Here is a 16,817-nt window from a genome sequence, read left to right on the forward strand (position 1 = left end):
ACGCGATTTCATTTTCGAAACTTACATTTACATAATTACTACGAAATGGATTCAAGCCCTAATAGTCCTACGTTTAGCGCAGGGGCGCATTGGCTGGGTACAGAACCCGGCGATTATCGTTCGTTCGACACCAACACCCATTACGATCCCGATTTCAGTACGGAATCGTATGGGTTGTCTGACATGGAGCCGTCTCCGCACCGCACAACCGCAGCGGCCGATCCCGACCCCGCTGCGACCGCTTCCGCCCCAGCCAAAAAGAAGCGGAACCGGCAGCGGGCGCAGAAGTTGCCGCCTCCCGGTGATTACGATGAGTACGCCCCCGGCCGTACGAACTACAACGATGATGAAACTCTCACTTTGGCCCGGTGTTGGGTAGATATATCGGAAGATCCGATATTCGCGAACAACCAGCGACAGATCGCGTACTGGGAACGCATCGCGGACCTCTACAATTCGGTCAAGCCGCCGACCGCATACAAGCGCAAGCATGAGCAACTCCGCAAGCACTGGGATCAAGTCAAGAAGCAAGTGAACTTGTACGCGGCGGAGTTCGAGAAGTTCACGCGGTCACAGGTGAGCGGCGAGAGCGCGAGCGACGTGCGCACTAAAGCGATGTTGTCGTACTGGTCGATGTTCGGCGATTTCAAGCACGAGGCCATCTGGGCGCTCTTGAGGGAGAAGCAGAAGTTCCAAGGTGGAATTCTGCACACTGGTGCGCCGAAGAGGACGAAGGTCACCGAAGTTGGTGACTACATGAAGGGAGTTCCGGCACACCGGTGTCCTTCCGGCGTCAAGGCTGCGAAGGCCAAGGGGAAGGCGACCGCGACCTCATCGTCGACCGCTGCAACCCAAGCTCCGGTCCCGGTAGAGCTCCCGACCCAGACGGCCACCGCGTTTGAGTCGTTAGCAACAGCGTCGATGGCAAGGACGATGTTGCAGACGCACAGGGCCCTCAAGAAGTGTACCGACCCCGACGAAGCCGAATATCTTCGGGTGTTACTCGATGAGCTGCGTCGGAAGTTGGGAATTGGTCTGACTTAGTTTTTTTTTTATTAGTTCAATGATGTAACTTTTTTTTATTAAAACTTCGCCGTTTGTTATTTAGACCGTTTTTTATTTTTACTCGTTACTTGTTATTTGAAAATAATTAAATTAATTAAACAAAACAATAAAATGATGATGTGGTGCGCCATAGAGCGCACCTTAGGGCGCCCCACTGCAGGTGGGGAGGTAGGAGGATAACACTGCTGACATGGCGCGCCATAGGGCGCGCCTTAGGGCGCCCCATTGCTAATGCCCTAATTCACATGTACTTACTATTTGTATATGCCAAAAATAGAATTTTATTAAAAAAAATTAAAAGTGATATAATTGAAATAAAAAAGAAATTAGACAATGAAGAAAAATAATTATGTAATGATGGCTCCCAGGTGACGTGTCATGTCAGTGTGCGCCTCCAGTCGAACACAGCGCAGCCACGGTGGTCACACGCATTATAATATTATTATTTGTTGGAAAGTTGACTCGCATATGCAGATCTCAGATCTTCATCCAAAATCGTCTTAACTTATTACATGTATATTATATATAGGGAGGAGTAGTAGAATCTACTTAAAAGGCCAGTGCCAAAATCCGAAAAATATTCAACGATTCTGTATAATATCGATAATGGCGGTCTGAACTGCCACTCCCAATTACCATAACGATTTTATTCCTCTCACAAATTCACAATAATAAGGAGTAATAAATAGTAGGAGTACCCAGTCCATTTTCTATATACACAACACACACGCACTATGATGCAGCGACCGCTTCTCTCTGCCCTCCTCTTCCTCATCCTCTGCGGCGCCGCGTACGGCCGCTTCATTTCCGACCAACCGCGTCTCGTCTCCGATGGGGTGCCGTCGTTTCTTCGCCTCGCGGAGGAGGAGGAGGAGACATGCGATCAGACGTACGGATTCATGCCGTGCACGTCAACCGCGATGGGGAACCTCTTCCTCATCCTCGTCTACGGCTACCTCATGTTCACGGCGGCCACGTATCTCTCCGCCGGCAGCGAGCTTCTGCTCGAGATTTTGGGGCCTGGAATCGTCGGCGGCCTTTTCCTCCCCATTCTCGGAGCCCTCCCTGATGCTATGCTTATACTCGGTAGGTAATCACTTTTTCATTTTTTTGTTTTTTCAAACAGATCAATCTCTCCATATTTCCCCAAAAAAGTGACGACTTCTGCTATCTACTTACTTTTTGTGTCATGAATCTTAAAGTATGACAAACTTTTTATACATGTGTGTCTTTATAACTTGTCCTTGAAGAGAAAATTCATTTATATAATTAATTTCATCTTTCATACTACTGTATGTTTTCTTTTGGGGATACAATAGTACTCCATAAATATGTTGGGTTCAATTTCATCATGTGAAGCCACTTTTCGTTATGTTTGTGTTACAGACTTCTACTGCATGATTTAGATTTATAGACTAAATAGGGTGGTCTGTGTCTGTGTGTATTGATAAATTAGTTTTCTGGGATGAGTTTGCCTATTATAGTTGCTCATAACTAACTATTTTCTGCTCCCTTTTCAGTCTCTGGTATGTCTGGAAGTGTAGAAACTGCTCAAAGCCAAGTTTCCGTTGGCATGGGCCTTCTCGCTGGCTCAACCGTCATGCTCCTCACTGTCATTTGGGGCTCCTGCATTCTCGTTGGCAAGTGCGATCTTCAAGATAATCTCGCCAAAGACAACCAAGACACAAGAGCCTTCAGTTTAACTGGTTACCTCTTATTCCATTCTTCTTTTGTGCTTCGCTTCTGCTTTTCATATCATGGTTGTATTGGTTATGAAGGTTCGGGCGTTAGCACGGACATATGGACAACCTATGCTGGCATAATCATGGCTATATCTGTGATTCCCTTCATCATAGTGCAATTTCCCCAGATGTTGCATTATGATTCCGGAAGGAACTTGGCTGTCTTGATTGGCCTCATTGTCTCAGCTTCCCTTCTCATTGCCTATTGCCTTTACCAGGTATTTTTCATATTTGAGTCGGCCTATGAGAGATTTTTATACTAGTTTCAGTTTTCTCTTTACATCTATTGCAGGTTTTCCAGCCCTGGGTTCAAAAGAGGCGTCTCGACTACATCAAGCACAGGCATGTGATGTCCGGGATCCTAAAGCATCTGAAGAAGCGCGCCCTTGGGAAGCTCTCCACAGTGGACGGTCTGCCTAACGAAGAAGTTCTGTCCAAGTAAGCAGCTTCATTCTAGTAGTATGTTATTTTCCCTTTCGACTCTGCATTTTCTAAGCTGGTGTTCTTGTTTAACACGACAGGCTGTTCAAGGCGATTGATGAGAATTCGGATGGATACCTTTCCCACACAGATCTCCGAGCCCTCATCATCGGAATCCAGTTCAACGAGGTGAGTTTGGACCACAGCGACGCCGTGGAGAAGGTGATGAGGGAGTTTGACACCAGCCAAGACTCTAGAATTGATCTACAAGAGTTCATTGTTGGAGTTGGGAAATGGCTTGAGGAGGCCAAGACTGGCAATGAATCCAACCGTGCTGCTGATTCAATGAAGTACATAGACGATTTCCACACGGTGTGAGATTTTTTCTGCTTATAACATATAAGCTAGTCTAGTCTTTTGGGATGAGTTGAACGTCATATATTTGTTCCGTCTTGTCCACAGCAAACAAAGAGAGATCATTTCCTGTTGGGCGTGCAGAGCGAGGAGGGTGAAGAGGGCGTCGAGAACTCGGCTTGGACCACGGTGAAAGCCGTCCTTCTACTCCTCCTTGGAACTGCCATCGCAGCTGCATTCGCGGATCCTCTGGTTGACTCTGTCCAAAACTTCTCCAACGCCACCAAGATTCCTACCTTCTTTATATCATTCATTGCTCTGCCACTGGCGACCAACTCCAGCGAGGCCGTCTCCGCCATCATATTCGCCAGCAGGAAGAAGCTGAGATCTGCGTCCTTGACATTCTCTGAGGTGAGTGAAGAGAGAAGTGAAACCAAACCACTCTCTCTCTACATATATATACAGTAGTAAGTTTTAGGGAGTAGCAGTTGATATCAGTTACTCCTGCCTGTTTTGCAGCTGTACGGAGCAGTGACTATGAACAACGTGTTGTGCCTATCGGTGTTCTTGGGGCTCGTCTACGCTAGAGGGCTGGTTTGGGACTTCTCATCGGAGGTGCTGGTGATTTTGATGGTGTGCATCGTGATGGGCGTGTTTGCGAGCGTTCGCACCACGTTTCCGGTTTGGACCTCTTTGGTGGCTTTTCTTCTGTATCCGTTTTCTCTAGCACTAGTGTATGTTCTTGACTTTGTCTTCGGCTGGTCGTAGGTTTGTTTTGGTTTTGGTTTTGGTTTTGGTTTTGGTTTTTACAGTGGAGAGAGAGAGAGAGAGTTTCACAGGAAGTGTGTTGTTTGTTTCGCTTTGCTTTGCTTTGCTTGTTCTAATGCATTATTCACAGTTGGAATTATGTTTGCTTATAATGTTTTAAAAACTGGTCCTACTATATTGGAGTTGGACCCACCGATAGAATTAATTCGACCGTGAATCAATGTGTTGGTAAGTTTGGTTTGGACATAAAAACCTTTGGAACGACTTGAACCGAAAAAACGTCTTGTTCAATTTTGAAAAAAAAAAGTGTGTAGGAAGAGCACATCTGCACATGACGGTTGAGTGGATAAGGTGATCAAGTTGTCAGCGACTTTCTCAGCTTAAACAGCGACTTTAACTATTAGAATTTTAAAACTCATTAACGGATAGTATAAGACTAATACTGCCCCTCCATCCATTCCATTATTCAAAATGTCCAATCTCTTACTTTGAAATATTCTCTTTTTTTTTTCAAATTATAATTCACTTAACAATTCCACTTGAAATTTCCTATCATTTTAAAATATAACCATCTTGAATGTGAGTTTTTAAATTATAAGGCTTGATCAGATTTTGATCAAATTCATAAAGTTTAAAATGAAATATTAATGGTGTACAAGTCGATGTAGATAATATAATTAGTATGAATAATATTCTTTTAATCATTAAATTTGGTCAATTTTAAACAATTTGAAGTAACAAATTTTCAAATTACCTAAAATGTTTCCTCAATATATAAAATAAGTTTTTTTTTTTTTTGTACTCAAACAATCTTTAGCTCATCAAAATAAGTATTTTGCGGATACTGAAAGCGACTTTAACATAATACTTACTAAGAAAATAAAAAATACTCCACCCATCTATGAAAAATAGTCAAATTTTGTCATTTTGGGATGTACACAAAAATAATTATAATTGTTAAAATGGAAAGTATATCTCCCATACTTTTCTCACTTTTTCTACTCATCTTTCTTATTTTATCAATTTTTCATTAAAACTCTTGTCATCAACAAATGAGACTATTTTCGTGGACAAAGGGGATAAATAATATTTAGTTTAATAAAACGGCCTTATTGAAAAGAAAAATAAAAAATACTTATACATAGTATATAGGATAATTGAGAAAGAATTGATCAAAAGTGAGTTCAATTTTGTGATTTAAATAATTATTTTTGTCAACATTGTGCAATTGAAAATTTTAAGTTATTATTCCTTTAATTAAATGATGATGACAGAATGATTAAAGAATAGCAATAATATTTATTATGACTTGATGATGGAGAAAGGATGAAATGCTTTACACAACAAATAGGAAAAATCACGACATAATACACAGATATGGAGTTGAATAGCTTAAGATTAAATTGTTTGGAAATTACCCATGATTAAGCCAACACTAACCCTACGTGGCAATCGGGCCATGACTACTCAACCAAACAACATTCACGAGACTCAATCATATCTAATCCATAAAAAAGACTCGACCAAATAATATAACTAACACACATCACACGAGGAAGCTTCTAGCACTTCCCAAATAGGCGGGTAATCTACTTCTCTCCTGACATTCTAAAGCTTCAAATTGAGATCAATGGCTTCTCCCTTGTCCCCACCACTTTCTGGCCTAGCCGGAAACAAGTTGAAGGGCTCTTCCATTGATCTACTTGCTATCAAACGATGACCTTGCCTTCTCTCATCATCCTGCCAGTGTGAAACGAGACCACACTAAGACAACAGACGAGTTGAAGAATCAACAATAAACCAAGCATTAATTACAATCTAATACCTCTGGCCACTGACAACCAAAGTCATCTATAGCATAGGCATGCTTTGAGTTTGGAGGAGGAAGCGCCAAGGTTAGGAAGTCACCGTCTAGCCTCCCGTCATCCCTCGTTGAACCCTGCTCAGATGGAGTGCTTGAGTTTGATGGACCATCTCTACAATAGCTGGCATGGAAAAAAGTTTTTTATGTATCACAAAACACTCAAGCCAAAACTATACCAAAGGTGATGAACATATTCCAGATTTGGTGTTTTAGTTCAAGTTAGAAACATGACCTCGTGTATACATTTCTTGGTCCCTTTTGGGCTGCATATCCACTGCCACAAGAAGCTAGTTCATCGTATCCTGATTCTAAATGAGCCCCTGGCAGACTTTCAAGAAAGAAGGGGTACGGCCGCTTCATCCCTACCATCTACATTGAAGCATCAAGATATAATCGAAATAGATCAAAATGAACTTGAATCAAAAACACAAACATTTGCACAGAGCAATACTTCATAAGCGAAATCTCATTCCGAATCAAAGATCTAAGCATTAGTTAAAACAACCTCTTCACCCCTACCATCTACATTGCATCAAGATTGAACCAAATAATCAAAGAGTTTGAAACAACAGCATGAATATACTGAAATAGCTATAGTTCCTTACAAAATTCTCTTTCTGAATCAAAGAACTATTCATTAATTAGAACCTCTTCACCCCTACCATACATTGCATCAAGACTGAATCGAAATAAATGAAATCAGTTTGGATTCACAGCACAAACAATGTCAAAGAGCAATAGTTATAGTTAATAACCAAAATCTCATTCAGAATAAAAGAGCTAAAAGCATTAATTAAAACAAATGAGGCAAAAGACCTTATATACATACCTCTGGCCACGGCAACGACGAGGATGCATAGCTGTTACTACAATGCAAATGGTTTTGGTTTGAAGGGGGCTCCATATGGAGGGCTGATGATGAATATGGATTCACCTGCAATTGCCAAAATTCAAACAATTAAACAAATAATTAAAATCTCAACCTTTTTTTTTAAATAAAAAGAGTATGACTGACCAGCGGAGAAGCAGGTTGTTGAAAACGGAAGAATCTGTGAGGCACCGACGGCAGAGCAGCAGCAGAAGCAGAAGCAGAAGCAGAAGCAGAAGCATTCAAATTCACGGGAGGCCGGAATCCAGCAGCATTAGTATTCCGATGATCGTGATCGGCAGTCCACGATCTACACAGCGTGTTTGATGATCGGAAATTGAGCGGCGACGGCGAAGGAGTTGCATCAGTAACCGAACCGATGGCGTTGGGTGCTGCAAGGACCTCCTTCTTCATCAGCTCCTCCACTCTGATTTTCTCGAGCTGCGCAACGCCTAACCCTCGCTGCGGGATTTTCTTCTTCAGCTTAACATTTCTCGATCTCTCACTGTCGCTGCTGCTGACAATGTGTTGCTGCTGTTCTTGAGCCATTCTCCCTCCGATCCATCAAAATTGAGGAGAATTCTTGGCGGATTTAAAGGGGAATGCAATCATAAATGGTAAGCGACACGCCATATCGAAATCATATTTTTCTTTATTAACAATAAATCACAGAATCTGAGGGGTTTGAGGAAACCAGAGCTGGAAACGTGTGAGATTTCAGAAAATACAAATCTAAACCCCAGAATTCAACAAAGATTGCGATTTCCTTTATATACGGCCTTGAATTCAATTTTTGAAATTCAAACCTTATATGTAAATCTAGATCATCATATTTTGAATGCTGCGCTCTTCTCTCCAAATCTGATTTCTCGCCCGAATCCTCTCTATGTTCCTCATTTTCCATCATCAGATTTAGACCGATTCCTTCTCTACTCTTTCTATTTTGCTACTTGATTTTGTTAGCTGGGTACAATCACTCCAGATTATACTGCAAACATTTGAGATGCTCTTTCGTTTTTTGATACTCCAATTAACAATTCTCGCATGTCAATGTTGCATGAATCACTATACCATTACCAGTTTACTAAATCCCTCAATCATTTAATTGATTTAATTTTCACTCAAATATTAGAATATCTATTTACTTATTATGCAATCCTATTAATTTTTTACATATATTAAAATCAAGGTCTTATGAATTATGATTACCAAATTTTTAAGCCTTTATTAAACTAATTTTTTTTCTGTTATCATCGCACTAAGCTGACGTTAATAACCAAATTGTCGAAAATTGCATGAAGAGTGAGGGGCTGAAATTGGAAAAAGAAATTGATAGCTAAAGAGAATTTGGAGAAGAAAAAGTAATTTAATAAACTATATACATATTTATTCGACTGCAAATAATTTAATAAAATGTCCTATTAATATTTTGTTTTCCACCCCACCTTATAAATTGGTTATAGATTTTCATTTCATATTTACATAATCACTATCATCTGTTTACGTATCCATAATTTGTAATTCTCATTTGAATAAGGTCCCGTAGCTCAGTTGGTTAGAGCGTTGGTCTTATGAGCCGAAGGTCGCGGGTTCGAGCCCCGCCGGGACCATTGTATATTTGTTGTTCTTATCTATGCTATTTAAACTTTTTTTTTTCCATAACATATTTCTCTAAATTAAATAAAGCCTTGAACTTCCACATATTTTTCTTGGATTAGTTAGGTCTTGAAATTGAAGTTTTTTCTTCTGCATGTTTTCCTTTTAAATATATTTCCAACGTCCACACAGTTTTGGGTTCCCACCAATACCTTATAATTTGTATAACTGCCCCATGTAACACATTCTCAATATCCTCAAAACAGGATTTTTAACCGATGAAGAAAATAGGCTTTTACAAACAAGATTTGCCTCAAATTTAGTTATTTGGAGTGATGACTGTTAACTTTTAATTTATATATAAGATCCCTGCTACTAGTATTATTCTTCACTCTCCTAGTACTCATCATGTAGTAAAGAAGTACCAACAACCATTCACCAATAGTCACCATCTCTATTCTATACAAGACAATTTATTTTCTTTTTGTTTGTGAGTGAGTGAGGTTATTTAGAGGCACATAGGGGACCATGGATATATTGATGGTTACTAAGTTCCAAATATTGGTTTGTAATGATCAATGGGTCCTCTTCTTCATTTTGCCAACTCATTTTATTAAGTATTCATTGCACTTAACTCTTCATTATTCTATCCATAAGGGCACTCACAGCACCGCAAAATCAGATCGGACCTGAGGCTCTGCTTCGAAGGATGCATCACAGAGCAGGGTGCCCGTGTCGATAGTGCCCATACGAGTCTTCCACCCTTCGGTGCCCAGTCAAACAATGCGTATGCTAGTCGGGAAGAATGAAGGAGAGATATTTTTTTAATTTCTTTTCCTTCTCATATTTTCTAAAAATTTTATTTGCTTGGATAGTAGTAATTTAATTTAAAACAAATGTGCTGTATTTATTTCTAATAAGACTTTATGTGATTTGTTAAATTTCAATTTACACAAATTTCAAATCTTTGTTTAATTTTAAAAATCTCATAATTTAAAAATGAAGATTAACAAAAATGATGAATTTTTATTTTCCTTCTGGCTTGTTCGGGTCATACACCTTATCACAATCAACCATACACCATTGTTAATCTCAATTAATGCCACAAGCAAGCTATAAAAATATGAGTTTGAACCAATTTTTATTTTTTTAGAGCTTCACTAGCCTACGATAATTAATCAGCAACAAACATACAAGATAAACATTAGGTTCATAGAGAGGACTAGGAGCAACATGAATGCATCTTGGCATCAAATGCTACTTCACCAACTAGCTGAGGAATGTTTTAAAACCATCCTCTCTCTCGCATCCATCTCAACATTGGTGGAAAACGACCATTATCCGAATGTACCCCAAGACACTAGCATGGATGGGGATGGCGAAGGATGAGTCGCTTTACCCACTCCTTTTACGGGTCTAAGTAAGTTGATGAGCTTCAAAAGCACTAAAGAAGCAAAGCATGATATATCAATAAATGACTAGCATGTATCCCTTTCACCTCACATGAATAATTGACCATTTTCACTCCCTTAATTTTCTAAATTACTTTATACTTCGTCCATCCTCTACTTTGGGTCCCCCATAAATTAAAGCTGATCATTTTTTTAATAAGTTTTTCTCTCTAATAAGAATAAGAAATGTGCATTTTTCAGTAACAATACTCTAAACCATTATCGTGTTAAAAAGAAACATTGCGCTTTAATTTACACAAACATAGTCACATGCATGTTTCTCGCACAAAATGCAAGATTTTGGGATCCATACTTGTTCATCAAAGAGTGAATAAACTAACTAATTATTTCATCAAAACAAGTCAGTCTTAACGTTTGATCAAACAGAACCAGAAGAGAAGCAAAAAAATGAGTCTTGAAAACAGAAAGAAACTGAAACGACATGTTACATAGTTGAGACTAAACATACTAACACACAAATAAAATACTAGTAGCAAATTGGAAACGGGAGACGAAGATCAAAATGGTCTGACGATTGTAGAACTCGCCCAATCTTCTTCTTGTTCTTGTTCTTGTTCCCTTGTTTTGTGTTGTTGACTGAGGCAAAATATTGAACAATAAGTGAATGAGGAAGGTGAGAAGAAATGAGGAATGGGATCACCTGGCAGAAGATGGGTTGTGGGAATAGAGCGCCTCATAGTGGAAGGGAAAGGGATTGATTGGGTGATTGGGATCCATCCAAGGTTGAAGTGGATGTGTGTTACTGGACTGAAGGGTTCCCCTCTGTGAAATGAAGTGGTTTTGAGGCGGGTTGAACAAGTAGGCGTCTAGGTTAGTCGGATCTTGGAATGACTGCCTCAAATCGGAAGATGCGAAGCTGGCCTCCGGGAAAAACGACTTGATGGCGTCAGAGTCCAGAGACGGTGGTACAAATGTCGAACCAACAAACTGGCGCCGCCCCTCGCCGTCGCCGCACTCGTCTGTTGAGATAACAATCATAAATATTAAAAACAAAAAAAAAAACACACATTATATATTTAGGCAAGCCTAAAAGTACCGTGGCGATGGAGTGATTCACTTTCTTTCAGGCTCCGTACTCCTCCGACATTGACATCAGTAGGGTGCCAGGGCGGGAGGTGGGCGAGGCCATCGATGGCGGACTTGGCCTTGTGGATGAGCCAGTCGACGGCCTTGCTGGGGCGGTCGTAGCCGAGGCGGTCCTGGACGTCGTAGAACTGGATGGCCGTGTGGGCGGCGAGGCGGACGCGGCGGTCTCTGGGGCCCTTCGCCGTGCACACCTTGCTGTTCCCGCCGCTCCCCCTCACAATGTGGCCGCCCTCCACCTCCACGATCTCGCCGCCGCCGCTCTTCCCCATATATATAGTCTCGGCTTTTCTTGAATCACAATTCTCGTGATTCAAAAATCATCCCTCTCTCTCTCTCTGGCCTATGCTAAGAAAGAAAAAAAACACTAGGCTTATTGAAGTTGATTAAGTGTATAATACTATGTCATAATTTATCTAGGCTTCGAGAATAGGAAAATTAAAGTTGGACAGGAACAGGACTTCCTGTGTGTGTCCAATGAGAGTTGGCTGCTAAATCATTCAACTATCAGCACTTTGTAAATCCATTCCTTACTTCCTTACATTCATTCATGATATAGATCTCGGATACGAAGAAGCAGGGAGCGTCGCTTTCATGTTGAGAGCGACGGGGGTACAGCTTTTGTGATATTTCTGGGCATCCCTTTTTGAGACGGTTTCTCCCTCTCTTTCTTTACTTGCTTGCTTCCCCTTTTTCTGCATCCTTCTTTATTACGTTTGTCTTACTTACAGTATAAAACTGCACTGCATGTATAAAGGAAATTGAAAAAAAATATAAGAACAAAAAGATATCAAAAAGGGATAACTACCTTAAAAGTCATGAACTTTGCCCGAATTCCGATTTTTCCCACGAGCCATTTTTTTTGCGTATAAAGTCACGAACTTTACTTTTTGTCGCCGATTTCCCATGGTGTGTTTTCCGGCAAACGAGTGAGATGACGTGTCGCGTTTAATTGATCTAGCGGATCGTGGCAGCTGACATGAAAGCTGATATGGTAATAAAATTAAAAAATAAAAACACAAAAAACAATTTAAAATTAATAATTTTAAATCTAAACCTAATATCCCCCCACCCCAACTCACCTTTCTTCGCCGCTTTCAAACCTAAGTAACCTACATTGAGTTTGCTGCGACGACGATGAACCAATCGACCAGGAACGTTGAGGCGACGCCATGTAGTATGTGGCCGGGTTTCTTCCCATACAAGCCGAATCCGAACCCGTAAGTTTGTGTTTACCATTGTTTGGAGTATGTGGCCGGATAAAACTATAAAATTGTTTGGTTGTGTTGATTTTTTCAAAATTGTTTGGAGTATCCTCAAGTTTGGTTGTTCTTTCAGTGGACCCTTTCTGCTGCGGATTTACCATGGGGGTAAATTTATACCTGATGGGAGGCTTTGCGAGAAATACGTAGGTGGGGAAATGTGGGAAGGCAGTGGGTTTGATCAAGATAGGTTTGGGTACTTTGACCTAGTGGATGAACTGAATAAACTAGGGTTTCATAGCTGGGATAGACTATGCTTCAAGAGAAAATGGGGAATGGAGTTTCTTAACATAAAGGGATGCAGATGTGATGTTAATGTTGAAGTTTCTGACAACAGTTAGGCAACAAATTTGTGATGTGTATGTTGTAGGTGGGAAGGGTGGGCTTGAGAACATTGATGAAGATAAATCAATGGGTGGGGGAGACAATGTGGGTGAGGAAGCTGCCATGAATAGAGTGGAAGTGTTTGAGTCAGTGAAAATGAGCAAGGTTGAGACTGTGAATAAGAGCATGTCTACCAGAAGGAGTAGAAAAGAAACAACTACAAGGGCTGGCAAGTTAAAGTCTATTTCTACCGAAGATGTTGTGGAGAAGAATGCTGAAAGTAGTGTTAAGAAAAGTTTGTTCCAGTCTTCCAAGAAGTCAGTGGTTGAAAATATGGGTGATTCAGTGGGGAATAGGAAGGCAGCAGCTAAGGAGGTGGGAAAGAGTGTGGGTGAAGGTGTGGGAGGTGAGGATAATGATGCTGAGGATTTGGGTTATAATGTGGGAACTATAAGTGAATCTGTGGGGATGAGAGTTAGAACTGAGGAGAGTGTGAGGGATAAGACTGATTACAGTCTGGGAGTGGGTCTGGGAGATGACAGTGAGGATGATGGGAGTTATATGCCATCTTCTGAAGATGAGGAAACTGATGATGATGTGGAGGCTGAGGACATGGTATCCGAGGATGAGGAATACACTCAGGGAAGGAAGAAAGTAAAAGAGAACAAGGAGAAAGAGTTTGTTGTTACAGATGACATATTTTATGGCACAGTGAGTGGAGGGAAGAAAAGTGAATATGTTTAGGGTTTAGGGTTTAGGGTTTAGGGTTTAGATATGTGTTAGATATGCTAGATGATATGAGAACCAAACTAATGGAGAGGCTTTATAGAAAGGGGATAGAAGTGGAGACTATGGGAAGTGATTCAACTGTGTGCAAAAAGGTCAGGAAGAAAATAGAAGCTATGGTATATGAAAGTAGAAACTGTACCACAATTCCTGCGGTTGGGGGGAAATTTGAAGTTGGACATTTTGAAGATAGGTTTGTAGTGACTCCTTCCTTAAAGATGTGTGGGTGTAGGAAATGGGATTTGACTGGCATCCCATGTATTCATGCATGCGCTGCTATTCATTTTCTCAAGCAAAATGTTGATGATTATGTGCATGAATACTACTCCTTAAGGAAGTACATGAAGGCATATGGATATGGGTTACCAGCATTGAATGGAGAGAAGCTCTGGCCTCAGGCTGAGGGGTACCCGGTTGTGCCTCCTCATGTGAAGAAGAAGAAGGTTAGAAGGAGAGATATGTTCGAGAAGGATCCTGCCAGACCCAACAGAATGAAGAAGATCTGTGTGATGACATGCCAGAAGTGTTTACAAGAAGGCCACAACTTCAGAACTTGCTAGAATGAGCCAGTTGTAGTGCAACCGAAGCCAAAGGTTAATCAACTCCAGTTTATACTTCAACATTTTTGCTAACAAATGTTACTAATATCTACTAACATTGCAACTGCTATAATAGGCGAAGATGGGGAGGCCTCGCAAGACACCATCCCTTGAAGGAAGTGGCACCACCGCAATTACGGGGAGAGGTGGAAGAAGGGGAGGCCGTGGAGGAGGCCGTGGTGGAGGGCGCACTGGAGGACGTGGCTCAATCCCAACACAGCAAAGCAATAACAACAATGTTTGAAGACAATGTTTTGTGTATTTGAAAGTGTCAAGTGACTGTATTTGGAAGACAAATTTGTTTTAACTGTGATTTTGCAATGTGTTTTGTGAACACCAAACAATGACTGTATCAATTTGTATGGGAGCATGAGACTTTGGAATTGGATGCTATTGTATGTGTTAAACCGTGTGTTGTGTTCAACCAAACCTATATGTCTGAACCATGTGTGGTGTTGCACCAAAAACATACTATGAGGCAGAGTACTATAACTCACACTATGCTGCTTTTGAACTCAAAACTCAATGCATTCATAGAGGAAAATTCACTACATAGGAGTGTATTACATTGGAGTTCAACATGCATAGATCATTACATAGAAGTTATGTTAGCTAAGCTACAACAAGATCCGAAGTTATGTTAGCTAAGCTACAACAAGATCCACAAGACGATACATAACATGCAAATGACAACCTTCAAGTTCCGGTTTTGACGCTGCAACTGTGCGACAACACCTTGGAGTGCTTCAACTTTAACGGTTTTCGAACGGACGCTCTCGTCGAGTGCATCCTGCTTAGCAACCCTATCTCTCAATGCTCTTTGCACGTTGTCCCTATCAAGCTTCAGTTTTTTGAAAAAATACTCTTGATTCGGTGACAATGATGGATCAATCCAACGAAAGAATTTACAGTCGTCCTCCTTCCAGACTTGGCAACGATAGAAGCGTCGTCCGGGATTGGCATCCATATTGGATGTCACCACATCAGCTTCAAGACCGTGATCACAGACCACTGCCTCAAACCTCGGCCACGTTATGCTCGAATGCTGGGAAGAACTCGACATCCTGCATTTGAACAATCAAAACTCATATTAACAGTCATGAACCCTAAATACCCATTGCCAATTGCACACGGGAAATCGCTAAATTGCAGGTTGCCAACTGCACAATTCGGGCACCACAAAATCTCATACTCGAAATTAAACCCTAAATCGCAAACCTAAATTGGAAACCTAAATCGACCCCTAAACCCAACGAAATCAATCGCATCTTTAACGAAAAATCGGTAGGATGAATCGCGAATTGAACCCTAAAATGAAGCAATGGTCTTACCTTGTTACGGGATTTTCGCTTCCAATGGGGGTGGATGAATCGCGACTTGAATCCAAGAATGGAAAACGGTTGGGGGTGGATGAATCGAGCGAGAGAGGAGGAGTGAATAGCGTTTGATTTGGGCGATATAACCTAATTTTGAATGATGATGTATAAAACGACGTCGTTTTATCCATCAGAAACGACGTCGTTTTGAATTTTTCCGATGCCCGACACGTCGGAATTCAGGCATGCCACATAGGATTTTAAATTGCCGGAAATCACAGGGTCGGGTCGGGTTGGGAAATACCAGACAAAAAGTAAAGTTCGTGACTTTATACGCCAAAAAAATGGCTTGTGGGAAAAACCGGAATTCGGGCAAAGTTCATGACTTTTAAGGCAGTTATCCCTATAAAAAAATATGTTGAGGAGGGGCATTTGCCCCTTATCCCTCCCAAGTAGCTTCGCCCCTGGAATAAAGTAAAATGGAGAATTACTTTTTGCTAAAAATAGAAATGACTCAATTAACTTAGAACTTTCTGAAATAAAAAATGACTCTATTAATATTGAACAGAGGGAGTATATAGTATTATGAATATCATCTCATACTATTATACCCCGGATTATTAAATAAATAGTTCTCCCTTCATCCCAAAAAATTGATGTATTAAAAGTTTAAATGGAGACAGTAAAACAAGAAATGGAATAAAGTGAAAAAAAAAGGAAGAGAGGAAAGGAAGCGAAGCAATAAAATAGTAGTAAGTGAGTAAATTAAAAAAGAAATAAAAATTTTTGCTAAAAAGAAAATGACTTAAATACTTTAGGATAACCTTAAAAGGAATACAACTAAATTACTTTGAAACGGAGAGAAGAGAGTGGACAATAAAATAAGAAGGGAGTATTTCACATGCGCGATTATCTACTGATTGTTGAAATTAAGAGTTAATGTTATAGTAGTACATTTGTGCGTTCAAATTTGTCATTTTCTCTAAGTGAGTGAGTATAGTTTTGTAAAGTATTGGGCCAAACCTGACTCATTTCAAAGTCTATACGCAATAATTGAATTCGACATTTATATTCCATGTCAGAACTGCGAATTGGCCCATTTTTATAGTAGTACCAAATGTCCATATATTCTGCATGAGCTTTAAACTTCGTCACAAATTATGGAGTATTAATGGTCTTAAGTAATTTCTATATTTCCACTTTTTTTTCCATCTCTAAGTTCAACATTTATTTAGGTGCGATCGTATATAAAAGTATAATAAATAGTTTGTCTCTTTTTGTGATTTTATATAGTGACT

The 16,817-nt window shown here is 40.4% G+C and overlaps 5 protein-coding genes and 1 non-coding gene across 8 annotated transcripts; 3 read left to right on the top strand and 3 right to left on the bottom strand.

The window, feature by feature from the left end:
• The first annotated feature begins 1,547 nt into the window (after nt 1-1,547).
• On the top strand, nt 1,548-4,488 carry LOC121772361 (sodium/calcium exchanger NCL-like). 2 transcript variants are annotated; one of them, XM_042169431.1, is made up of 7 exons: nt 1,548-2,151; nt 2,586-2,771; nt 2,844-3,025; nt 3,100-3,245; nt 3,329-3,599; nt 3,690-3,992; nt 4,101-4,488. In XM_042169431.1, exons 1-7 carry the CDS (start codon nt 1,800-1,802, stop codon nt 4,347-4,349), a joined length of 1,689 nt encoding a protein of 562 aa, XP_042025365.1. In that variant the 5' UTR covers nt 1,548-1,799; the 3' UTR covers nt 4,350-4,488. The 2 variants fall into 2 exon arrangements, with proteins under 2 accessions (XP_042025365.1, XP_042025364.1); XM_042169430.1 differs by having other exon boundaries at nt 2,586-3,025.
• A 1,226-nt stretch (nt 4,489-5,714) lies between these two features.
• On the bottom strand, nt 5,715-8,103 carry LOC121771023. 2 transcript variants are annotated; one of them, XM_042167826.1, is made up of 5 exons: nt 7,229-8,103; nt 7,043-7,147; nt 6,446-6,582; nt 6,175-6,325; nt 5,715-6,089 (listed from the first exon to the last, which is right to left on the bottom strand). In XM_042167826.1, exons 1-5 carry the CDS (start codon nt 7,628-7,630, stop codon nt 5,958-5,960), a joined length of 927 nt encoding a protein of 308 aa, XP_042023760.1. In that variant the 5' UTR covers nt 7,631-8,103; the 3' UTR covers nt 5,715-5,957. The 2 variants fall into 2 exon arrangements, with proteins under 2 accessions (XP_042023760.1, XP_042023759.1); XM_042167825.1 differs by having other exon boundaries at nt 6,175-6,334.
• A 514-nt stretch (nt 8,104-8,617) lies between these two features.
• TRNAI-UAU lies at nt 8,618-8,691 on the top strand. Its single transcript has one exon. It is a non-coding gene; the product is annotated as a tRNA-Ile (tRNA).
• Nucleotides 8,692-10,524: 1,833 nt separating this feature from the next.
• On the bottom strand, nt 10,525-11,907 carry LOC121770632 (transcription factor PCF5-like). Its single transcript, XM_042167387.1, has 3 exons — nt 11,186-11,907; nt 10,790-11,108; nt 10,525-10,725 (listed from the first exon to the last, which is right to left on the bottom strand). The coding sequence occupies exons 1-3, from the start codon at nt 11,502-11,504 to the stop codon at nt 10,647-10,649; spliced, it is 717 nt and encodes a 238-aa protein (XP_042023321.1). The 5' UTR covers nt 11,505-11,907; the 3' UTR covers nt 10,525-10,646.
• Nucleotides 11,908-12,809: 902 nt separating this feature from the next.
• Nucleotides 12,810-13,562, top strand: LOC121771843. The gene has a single exon (XM_042168731.1). The coding sequence runs from the start codon at nt 12,810-12,812 to the stop codon at nt 13,560-13,562; it is 753 nt and encodes a 250-aa protein (XP_042024665.1).
• A 1,290-nt stretch (nt 13,563-14,852) lies between these two features.
• On the bottom strand, nt 14,853-15,471 carry LOC121771845 (uncharacterized protein At4g04775-like). The gene is made up of 2 exons (XM_042168733.1): nt 15,422-15,471; nt 14,853-15,267 (listed from the first exon to the last, which is right to left on the bottom strand). The coding sequence occupies exons 1-2, from the start codon at nt 15,469-15,471 to the stop codon at nt 14,853-14,855; spliced, it is 465 nt and encodes a 154-aa protein (XP_042024667.1).
• Between the last annotated feature and the right edge of the window lie 1,346 nt (nt 15,472-16,817).

The sequence above is a fragment of the Salvia splendens genome, chromosome 16 (genome assembly GCF_004379255.2).
Source record: "Salvia splendens isolate huo1 chromosome 16, SspV2, whole genome shotgun sequence".
NCBI lineage: Eukaryota > Viridiplantae > Streptophyta > Magnoliopsida > Lamiales > Lamiaceae > Salvia > Salvia splendens.